The 11,813-nt window shown below is 37.6% G+C and overlaps 1 protein-coding gene across 1 annotated transcript; it reads left to right on the forward strand.

Moving 5' to 3' along the window:
• The first annotated feature begins 2,442 nt into the window (after positions 1-2,442).
• LOC134745820 (uncharacterized) lies at positions 2,443-4,042 on the forward strand. Its single transcript, XM_063679909.1, has 2 exons — positions 2,443-2,631; positions 3,166-4,042. The coding sequence occupies exons 1-2, from the start codon at positions 2,443-2,445 to the stop codon at positions 4,015-4,017; spliced, it is 1,041 nt and encodes a 346-aa protein (XP_063535979.1). The 3' UTR covers positions 4,018-4,042.
• Positions 4,043-11,813: the final 7,771 nt, after the last annotated feature.

The raw sequence follows: 11,813 nt of genomic DNA on the forward strand, positions 1-11,813 counted from the left end.
ACTGCTGCAAATGTTAAAAACCGGGCAGCAACATCGATCCGGGCAGCAATGCAGTAAGCCAGTAATGTCGCGCTGCTAACGGTTTGAGAAAACTGCTGCTATTCGTAAAGGGGCCCACTGATTATCAGTCCCCCGGACGGTATATCGGCTGTCAGTTAGAACAAAAATTTGACAGTTCCGAACAACTGACAGGCCTATATCGTCCGGCGGACTGATAGTCAGTGGGCCCCTTTAAGGAATGGAATTCACTTGCGTCGTCTATATATATTCCATGCCCGTACGAGGCCCTGCTAGTCTAGCTGCTATAGTTTCATCTCATCAGTGAGACGAGTGACACATACGTCTTCATGGCCTTGATCAGACATAGCTGAAAAGATTATCCAATTTTCCATATCTTGTATTTGAGCAGGTTTATTTATACACAGGTTCAAGAGAGGCTACGCACGTCGCCAGGACTTATTCCCTCTGGAGACCGACGGTTTCATACCTTGAGCAAAGTAGAATATTAGTGATCTTATTAAAAGAACATTTATTTTTAATCTGGAGGTCACTCTTGAACTGGAGTAAGAGTCGAACGCTTGCATTCGGTACTTAATAAAGGGCCAGGGAGTGTGCCGTGCCTTGACCCGATTCAGAACCGGTCATACGCGTAAACACAATGCCTCCATAACGGGAGAAATGGCCAGCTTGATGATACAATCAGTTATCTACCCGAGCTAAACCGGCTTCTGAGATACGTGCAGAAGCGCTTAATTTACAAATGAATCCACCCACAGTTCTCCTAGTTCCTTAAAATGTTTTCGCGATGATTTTGGTTTCCTTTTTAAGCATAAACAATAGTTAAAAACTGCTAAAAGTTGGAAATAATAAAGGTATTTCTAGCAAGTTTAAATCCGATAGCAACCTGCTCAAACTGTCAGAAATAAATTATATCGGCGTTCTTAAATATTAACAATGTTCAACTTGACATATTTGAAAAAATATTATAGAAAATTAAGCTGATTAAAGATACGGAAGTAATACAAAATAAACAACCGGAACAAACCATGATTCAGAACGGCTGTGATTTAGCAAATCTACACCAAATATGGCTCCTTCAACCTTGTGCTTCCTACTGCTTACCGAACTACTCACAAACCAGTCTAAATGTAACCTTCCATGTATAATAATTCTCTGTAACCAGAGCTCAATTTTATACTGCCGGTTTAAACGATAGGAATAAAAGTTTGGCCTTGTTCTCCCGATAGAAGAGTTGAAGCAATTTGCATGTGAATTGCGCTTATATGGTTGGTTCAAGAACAATTCCTGTACTTACTGTTGACGTTTAATGCTGAGATGGTCGTTTCATACGTTGTAAAACAAATTGCCAGTTATATTGTTTTTAACATGAAATAACCGCAATAAAGAATGGATCTTACAGTATCGGGTAAAAATTAAGAAATGTAATAAAAAACTTGTTCGTAAAAGTTCTAAATGGCGTCAGTTTTAAAATTTAAGTGAGATCTCGGTTTCATTATATTTCGCATGGCGCTGGAACTTCTGCTTATTTGTAGCACTATCTAAGTTTAAGCTGTGTCCGCCCATGGGGTAACTGCACCTATTGGACGGTTGCAAGTGTGACTTTTAACCGTGACTGCACTTTTCCCAGTATGGTAGGAAATGTCCCATAGCACTCATCCCATCCCAACTAACCTTCGTAAAACAAATTTGAACTTACTGGTCTCTTCAAAGGACTAGGTTGGACTCATTCTCCTACTTTTTTATCTCAGACTAGCTAGTTGTACCCGCGGCGTCGCCTGGTGGGAGATATTCAAAAATATAATAGTCGAGATCTTTCACCACTTACCAGATTCTGCTTTAAATCAATATTATGGTTAATAGCAAAGATAGATATAACTCCGTAATAGATGGATACAGTCTAAGGAAAAAACGTGCCTCGAAAATCAAGAAAATTTGATTCTCATTCAGAGGGCGCTACTAGCTTTGGCCTACTGTCGTATAGATGGCGTTGACGGTTTCGTTTGTTATTTAACTGAGCTTTTTTCTGAGCTTTCCGACTGCTGTGACGGATACTGTAGGGACAACCTTGAGCATTGCAGGATACTTGACAATCTGTACCTCAAAATAACATCCTCGCTATGTGAAGCTTCTTCATACAGTAAGGCCGTCACGAGCGGACAAGGCAGGGTTAAAAAGAAGGTAATAGGATGGAATAAGCATATCAGCGATGCGCACAGAGAGGCGAGGGCTAGATTCCAGGAGTGGGTCTGGTATGGCAAGCCCAGGGTGGGGTCTGTTTTTGATGCTATGTGTCACAGTCGAAAAGTATTTAAATCGAGACTAAGGTGGTTTCAGAAGCATCAAGAACAGATAAAAATGGATTTGCTTGCCACTCACCATAAAAATAACGATTTTAGAAACTTTTGGAAATGCACGAAAAGAATGGAATCTAGGCCTGGTCTGTCTGTGAGTGTTAACGGTATCTCGGATCCTAAGTGTGTTGCTAACGTGTTTATGGAACAGTTCAATGTGAAGTGCTCTTCCACCGCCGTCGGCGAGGCCGAGCCGCAGCAGGTGCTCGATGCTGGCGGAGTGGACGGGGAGTCGCAGACCAGGTTCAGTGCTAGCGACGTAAATAAAATAATAAAAGGTATGAAAAAGGGTAAATCACCCGGTCACGACCACTTGAGCATCGAGCACTTGCAGTGTGCCGGTCCCCACCTGCCTCGAGTACTAGCGATGTTTTACAACCTATGTATATGTCACTCTTACCTACCGCCACTTATGACAAAAACAATTGTAATACCTATTGTCAAAAATAAGACGGGTGACATTTCAGACAGTGCCAACTATAGGCCTATTTCTCTGGCAACTATTGCAGCGAGGGTGCTCGACGGCCTGCTCAACGTACAATTAGATAGGTACTTAAAATTGCACGACGCGCAGTTCGGCTTCCGTGCCGGCTTATCTACCGAAAGTGCTATTATTTGTTTGAAGCAGGCTGTTGAGTACTATACGTGTAGGAAAACACCTATATATGCGTGTTTTTTAGACCTTAGTAAAGCCTTCGATCTCGTTAATTACAATTTACTTTGGAAAAAACTTGACGAAGTGCAATTTCCTCGAGAACTCACACGCATATTTAGGTGTTGGTACTCTGGCCAGAGGAATAGTGTGCGTTGGGGTGACGTGATGTCCGACGAGTACGGACTCGAGTGCGGGGTAAGGCAGGGGGGGTTGACCTCCCCCAAGCTGTTCAATCTGTATATGGATGCCCTGATCGGTGAGCTCAGCAGTACTCATGTCGGTTGTCATGTAGATAGGGTGTGCTTTAATAACATAAGTTATGCCGATGACATGGTACTGCTGAGCCCATCGGTCGGCGGTATAAGAATACTAATTGAGAAGTGCGAGTCTTATGCCCAAAAACATAACTTACGATATAATGTCGCGAAAAGTGAGTACATGGTTTTCAAGGCGGGGAGCAGGTGCCCATCATACGTCCCACCCATTCGTTTGAATGGCGAGCAGCTGAGGAGGGTATATTCATTCAAATATCTTGGGCACTTGATCACCGACGATTTGCGTGACGACGCGGACATTGAACGCGAACGTAGGGCATTAGCTATTAGGGCTAATATGATCGCCCGTAGGTTCAGCGGGTGTACAGCGCAAGTTAAAATAACACTTTTTCGAGCGTACTGTACTTCGCTGTACGCCTGCAGCCTCTGGACGAGGTACACGCAGCGTCCTATGAATGCCATGCGTGTACAGTACAACGACGCGTTCAGGGTACTGTTGCGTCTGCCGCGATTCTGCAGCGCGTCGGGCATGTTCGCCGACGCGCATGTGGATGGTTTCCACGCGACGCTGCGCAAGCGCTGCGCCGCGACGCTCCGAAGGGTGCGCGACAGCCGCCACAGTCTCCTGACCGTCGTGGCAGGGAGATGGGACAGTGCACTTATTAGGCACTGGACCTCCCAACATCTTAGTTTAGGTACTAACATAGTAATTTAAGTATAATTGTAACTAACAAAATATGGATTGTACTATCGTCCGAATTAAATGATTTTTATTTATTATTTATTTAACAATTTTAACGCATATCAGTGAAAGAACATGCGTGAAAATCATAAAAATAATTAATGCAAATAAAAAAAAATTATACATATTTAAATACATTTTATCGTATTTTTATAAATCTTCATTTTTAGTTTTAAAGTGTGTCGATAGATGGCAGTGAATTTACTGTGGTTACGGTTTTTCCTTAGACTGTATCCATCTATTACGGAGTTATATCTATCTTTGTTAATAGTGATAGTTCGAAGTTGAATTTGCCTTATTGATCATACTTTATATTGCCTATAAATCCCATAAATCTTATCTAAGCCACTAGGTATATTAGTGCTATAAGTACCGTCGATCAGAAAAAATGAAAGCGAAATTGTTTTATTTATTATTATTGTATTAATGACTCACTTCAGTTTAGCTTCCTCTATCTCTGTATCAGTTGACAACCTTCGAAGATTTTGACTTATAAGTAAACCGTGTAGGCGATGGTAGATATGTATCTGGGTCTATTTGGTAAGTTCACATTGAAACGCCAAAGTCTTTGGTAGGAGTTTATTTATTAATATCTATCTAAGATAAGATAAATTGTTACAAAATGTCATTATTCTAGGTCTGAACTACTGGCTCCTATAATTTACAAATTATACTTAGGTACATACTTGTAACTAAGTCTAATTTTTTAAACCTTATTGACGTAACACACACAATTGTTGTATGAACTGTTGTTATATATTTGTGTGCATTCCGTCCGAAAGATTATTTTTGATGTGAGCGTAGCGCGTAGGTGCCCATGCCCAAAAGGACGCGAATTTTAAAAGTAAATCTCTACTACGTATAGTCAGTTGCAGAGATAATTGCCCCTTCTACGAACAAATTTCTATACAGGGGTTAGTTATCTCTGCATTACTAAACATACAAATGTTTCTTGACACAACTTGTTGTGTGTTTATAGAAATGACACTGACAAATACAAATAGTTATGTGTACCTATGTACAGCGAGCTGCAAAATTGCATGGACACATGAATAAATTTATGAAGGCTCTTCAGAGCCAATAGTTAGAGGTACGAGTCGGTAGGCGCACCGCACCCAACAACATGCGACAACAAGACACATTAATAAATATGTATCCGTACACTTTTTACCTCGCAATATTGGAATAAGGTAAAATGCATATTTGGTACCAAAGTGTACCGAGGGTAGACGCAACTCGCAACAACGATCATTACAATTATCGTGATATATTTTAATATTTTAACTCTATATATTTAAACCCGGAATAATATACGTAATAATCATATACTATTACTGGCATTATATGTCAGCGCTTCGAATTTACATGAAACTTCTTTTAGATAAGTAGCAATGGTATTAAGTGATTTGTAAACAGATTTTGTGCATTTAGTTGCTCTATTTGTATGAAAATGGCAGATATATATGTATCGTTTATATACATAGAGTCAAATATTGTTTACCATTAATTACATTAATTTGATTAATCTAGTATAAAGCTATAGTTGAGATAAGTCAATAACAAATGGTGATAAATAAAGATATAAATAAATACCAACTCTTAAATCTTTCCTGTTCTCCTCAAAAAGATAATATAAAATAATTGCCTTTACTACAGTCACCATCAGATATATCGGAGCGGCCAAGGTGTTCATAAATATCTGAACAGGCTCCATATCAAGACGTTTAGATATTTTCAACTTGGCCGCTCCGATACAACTGATGGCGACTGTACACTAACATATGTTGGAAGTTAGATAATAATTTAATAAACCTACCACAAATTTTACATAAAACATACTTACCTAATAAAATAATTCGGTTTATTGCAAATAATAATCTTCGCCTTACCTACTGATGTTTTTATTATTTTCTACAAGAAAGTTCTTTGTTCTACGTTAGCCATTTTAATTCCGTTCAATGTATATATTTTTTCCAACATTAGGAAAGTTTTCCTAAAATTTATATTTGGCTGCAAACATTTATTAATAAATTATCTGAAATCTGAAATGGTGATTACGGTGGCTACGGTCGGTTATATTTTTGATAAAAATATATCAATGAAAATTAAAATTAGTACTATTCTCATTAAAATTAATAGTTATTTCATTTCCCGTTCTTGTGACAAGTGACACTAAAAATTGTAGAAAAATTCATGGCAAGGAATGCATAATGCAATAATCTATAACTACTTATATAAAGCACTTATCTACATATAAACGTCTAAAATATCAGCTGGTATAAAATGGCAACTTATACCCGAACAAATGACACGTGTTTACTCAACTGTGACATCAGTGTCACTTAATTTATTGCTTTCAAATCATAAGATTAAAATAAAGTTCTTCTTATACGTTTTAAAAACGAGCTTCTTATGTATTTGTTGTCTTGATTGTTCAGTCGTTATTAAACCGATATTCAAAACTTTTGTTTTATGTTTTACACTACACCTTAAGCAAATTACAGAGCAAGGTAGGGTCAATACGGATAAGTATGGCATACGGATAAGTGTGGCTGGCCTTCAGATTAGGCTTGGTAAAACATTGATTAGTGTTTATTGCGAGTCTGTACATTTGCTAATTGCTAGCTTGCTAATACTTGCGTTAAGTGGCAAATGTATGAACTCGAAATATTCACTAATCAATGTATAAATAAGCCCTAATGTGAAGGCAGCCATACTTACCCGTCTTGAACTTATACTATTGAGTATGTGCTAGAGCAAACATATCACAACCTTAATAAAATATCTTAACTTTTTCATTTCATTTCAAGCAAGTTGTGTAGAAGATACCTAACATATTGTTACTAGGTATCTAAAACCCTAATGTTTACAAACAAGCAGCTACAAAATATAAACCTGTGATTTATTGCAACCCGAAACAGTTGTAAGGTCAATGTGGAGAAGACCGTCTACAAGCTCTTTTCTCGATATTAAATTACGTTTGTATACATACTCTACTTACTCTCGAAAACGAAAACTCTCGCAACCGATTCAGTACATACAGAATATCGGAGCGACTGGTTTCATATACGAGTCTCCTTCTTCTACTTAGCCTTATCCCGGCCCTTGCCAGGGTCCGCTTTCCTACTAGCCTTTCTCCACTTTGCGCGATCGTGGGCGTCCCCTCGTGTGAGCCCGTTTCATATACGAGTATATTTTACATTAACTAAAATTAAGCTTTAGCTGCTCGTTTACTGAAGTACACTTTTCAGTAAATACGTGTATAAATTATACGTCAATAACGTATAATTTATATACAAAAATATTTTAAATGGATCCTAATCGTATAATAGAATTAATAAATACATTACTTTCATACGATTCAGGTTTTCATAAAACTGCAAATATAAATATTTTTAAATGATTTTCAATCAATTTATTAAACAAATATACCCTCCTACACTCTTCATACACTAAATATAATTAACACACATCAGAATTTCCCTACTTTGTTCCGTTATATACCTACTTACATATTTAAAATTACGTAATAAATATATATGATTACTCGCCTGTATTAACCACTCCAAGAGAACATTTTATTTTATTTATTTTATTAATTCAAAAAAAATTATAACAAAACTAAGTTTATGGTAGACTAAAAGAAGTGACGATTTCTAAAAAGAAAAGCTAAGAACAAAGCTTGACTGAAAACTTATATAACGCAAAATTATAGCTAGCTATAAAATCTTAATTCTCTAGCTATAAAACTTACGTATTTGGTCAACTTGTCGCAGATTTCTGTTAATTTAATAAACTGTAAAATAGTAGATAAAGACAACATTTAACTAAATGTAAGTTTAGGTAAACAGGTATTTAGTACAAAGTACTTAGTGTAGTTTAGGTACCTATATTTTCAAATGTTCAAATTAGGACCCGTAGGTAATAAAGTTGCTATTAGAATGGATTTGCCCACTTTTCACACATTGATAACATTACGCCAGCGTGACATTAAAAATGCTCTCATTTCTTCCAATCAATTGAAGAACAAGAAAAGAAAAGTGAACCTTTACATACTCTTTTACAGCTTTAAATTGTGCAAGTTTTTTACTCAAGTTGAAAAATCTGATGTATATTTTTAAATACATTTTATAATGTTTCCAGACTAATTCTTTTGCAATAAGTTGGCCAAACTTTGACACGAATGTTACATTACTACCTAGACCTAGGTCCTGACTAGGATGCGTCACAGAAACGTGCCTTACGCTACGAGTACATCGAGAAATTATAACTACGTTGTGCCGCCCCACCGAAAACTTAAAATATGCTTAAGCTATAAGGTTTTAAGTTCGGCTAAACTAACTCTGCACCGACTGTGTAGTGACAAAGTGAGGAACGTCATGTTTCTGCTTGAAGGAAGTATAATTATGGAGAAGACAAGAACGGAGGGGGGATATGACCAATCGGGATGGTCTTATAGAATTATTAATGGGAGTAGCTTATAAAGTAATTGTCCTCGTTAGTCTCACTTGTCATTTTTGCCTACTACCAAAAAGTCCTGTGACGCGTCAAAACGGTAGACGTTTTGTTGTTCCCCACCAAAGCTTGGTGAGCAACAATGAACCCGACCAAATTACGTAGGTTGTTTTTGCGTATGTTCTGTTCCTCATGGGCGCACGACTATGACCACAGGCACCGGCACACTCCGTCACTGCAATGTCTGTGCAGAGTTGTGGAGTCAGGTATGACTCCACAAGGTTTTGTCGGTTTGAGGTACTTATGCTTATATTTACGTGAGTAGTTTACGTTGTGTGTCCGTTTCGTTTATAAGACAGTTTGACATTTAGAATGACATCTGGATGAAATGCAAAAAAAAATAATACTTAAGGACCTGTGTTTAGTATTAATATGTAAAGTGTTAAGTTAATTGATTTCATGGTGTTACGACAATTAAGCAGTTTCTATTTAAGTTACAAGCATTAATATGTAGGTATGAATTAAGTACAATACAATTCACATCGTTAATTTTCGTAAAACCATAGAATCAATGAACTCAAGAGTCGAGACTAATCACAGATTCCCTTAACTACACGTAGGTATGTATTTTTTTTATTCACCCATCTAGAGAAGCCTAAACATGATACGCATTAGGTATGACGATTCATGTTTTCTTGTTGAACTAATGTCATGTAAAACAAAATTAAACATTCTTGAAAGTGACGCAAAAGTTACAATAGGGTATTCTCCTACTAGTCAACTCAGTTTCTTTTTAAGAACATTCAAAACGATTTGCTAATATGGAAATTATATGAAACACTAGCTTTTGCCCGCGACTTCGTCTGCGTGGACTTAGTAACAGCAGCTAAAGTAAGTATAGCGCCTGGGAAAATTCTCATAGCAATCATTCAATTTGAGCATATTATGCACACAAATTAGCAGGCACTTCATTAATTATCTCAATTCCACCCCGCTTTTTACTTTCTTAAGGGATGATTTTCGGGATAAAAACTATCCTTTGTCCTTCTCAGGGACTCAACCTATCTCTATGCCAAATTTCATCTAAATCGATTCAGCGGTTTAAGCGTGAAGAGGGAACACACAGAAAGACAGACAGACAGACTTTCGCATCCATACTAATATTATAAATGCGAAAGTCTGTCTGTCGGTCTGTGTGTTACCTCTTCACGCTTAAACCGCTAAACCGATTAAGTTGAAATTTGGTATACAGATAGTTTGAGTCCCGGGGAAGGACATAGGATACTTTTTATCCCAGAACTCACCCCTCAAGGGCGTGAAAAGGGGGGTGGAAATTTGTATGGGGAATCAATAACCGCTGAACCGATTTAGATGAAACTTGGTATGGGGATAGTTTGAGCTGTGGGAAAGGATATAGAATAATTTTATCCCCGAAATCATCCCTTAAGGGTGTAAAAAATGGGGTGGAAATGTATAGTGTAGACCAATTTGGGGGTGAAAAAAGGATGTATTAAAAAGCAGATTTGTTTAAGAATTAAGGTACCCAAATTACGAATTCCACGCAGACGAAGTCGCGGGCAAAAGCTAGATTATAATATTATAGTATGGATTACACAATGACGTCACGGTCAACTCACCTACTTTTTATATTTTTATATTTCTATACGATTTATGCAGTTATTTTTAAACCCAAATTATACTGATATAATTTGGGTTTAAAAATAACTGTCTTTGTTTTTCTAATAATTATCTGGTGATTTATTTCATGCATGGTGTGAAATAATTTATTTTAAATACAGTCAAATACCCTATTGTGGACAAGCTCTTAACAGTTCGTAATATAGTCATGTCATAAAAAGTTGCCTTTAAAAAAACATTAAAAAACTCGACCTATGACAATGCATTAAGCAGGTACGTTATAAATAGAAAAGCAAATGATTTCGATTATCACTTAGATACTTGATTATTGATTGATCATTTAACATCAGATAATTCCACCGGGTGTATCTTCATACGAGGTAATTGACGCGATAATGGCATGTCTCTTTCTATGTATCTGTACAGGCGTCTGTCATGTAATCATGTATTTATTGCGTCGATAAATGCATCCTTAATTTCCATCACTTAAATTGAACGTTTAATCATTTCATTTGTCAAATTGAACCTTACTTCGTATTGCTAAAGAACGGGATGAATAGAAGCTTCTTACAGAAAAAAGTTGAAATAAAAAAAATGTGCGTTTTCTTCATACTTAAGTTGATTTCTACATTAAACGAATATGTTTGAAGGATTTTTTTTATGTGCTTTAAACCTTTGACCGCTAAAGACGTCAATTGACGCGCTCGGCTACAGCCCAATATCAACCTTACTGCATTGCGACAAGGTTCACAATGACGCGCCGCACACGATAGGCGTGGCGTTCAAACAGTTAGGGTCTCCCTACATACAGGGTGATTCATGAGACATGAGCAGGACTAATCCTGCACGAGTAACTGTTGATTGATCGATCACCGTCGTATTTAGTTGAAACATATACCACAGTTTTTCTGATTTTATAACCTAACAACTTTTTTTTTCAACGCGACTAAAAAATTAACGTTAATCTCACTAATACTGATACGAAACAGTTGCTTGTAATTTACGAAATGCGCAGTGTTGATCTTGCTTACGTCTTCTGAATCACCCTGTATATCTACGACGTAAAAAACCTTTATGTCTGCGCAATAAGAGCGAAAAAGTCCTCATTCGGCTCGGCTCGCATCGGCCGGCGCCTGCCGACGTCTCTCGCTATTATTGCGCAGACATAAAGGTTTTTTCCATTGGCTTTTGCCGATTCCGCGTCCTCATATGTAGGGAGACCCTGAAAGGCTGTTTTCCTCAGGACCCCGACCTTGAGACATGGAAAGGTGGGCATTGAGTAAGGTGTATTTGGGTAAATTGGGTAAATTCCGAATCGTTGTCAAATGTCAACTAATTGCAAAAAATTACCGTGTCATCTTGGCTAAACCCCAGGCTACCCAACTGGACTCGTAGTAGGTATAGCTGACGCTATCTCTACTGAGCTCGTTCACTTACCTGTACTAACAATGGCATTCTGTTAAACAAAAGCCATTATTTCTTTTGTGCGAGCGCGTGGCCTTTGTGCCTGAGGTTCACACACAATGGCCACATGCTCAGGCACAAAGGCCACGCGCTCACACAAAAGAAATAATGGCTTTTGTTTAACAGAATGCCATTGTTAGTACAGGTAAGTGAACGAGCTCAGTAGAGATAGCGTTAACTATATGTCAAATATCTATGCCTAAAATCATGAA

Source organism: Cydia strobilella, chromosome 12 (assembly GCF_947568885.1).
Source record: "Cydia strobilella chromosome 12, ilCydStro3.1, whole genome shotgun sequence".
NCBI lineage: Eukaryota > Metazoa > Arthropoda > Insecta > Lepidoptera > Tortricidae > Cydia > Cydia strobilella.

Excerpts from the sequence above, each read along its gene's own strand:
- LOC134745820 (XM_063679909.1), top strand. The coding sequence starts at position 2,443 with ATGGAATCTAGGCCTGGTCTGTCTGTGAGTGTTAACGGTATCTCGGAT. Across the intron at positions 2,632-3,165 it reads CCAGGTTCAGTGCTAGCGAC|AGGAATAGTGTGCGTTGGGG; the intron begins GTAAATAAAATA and ends TACTCTGGCCAG.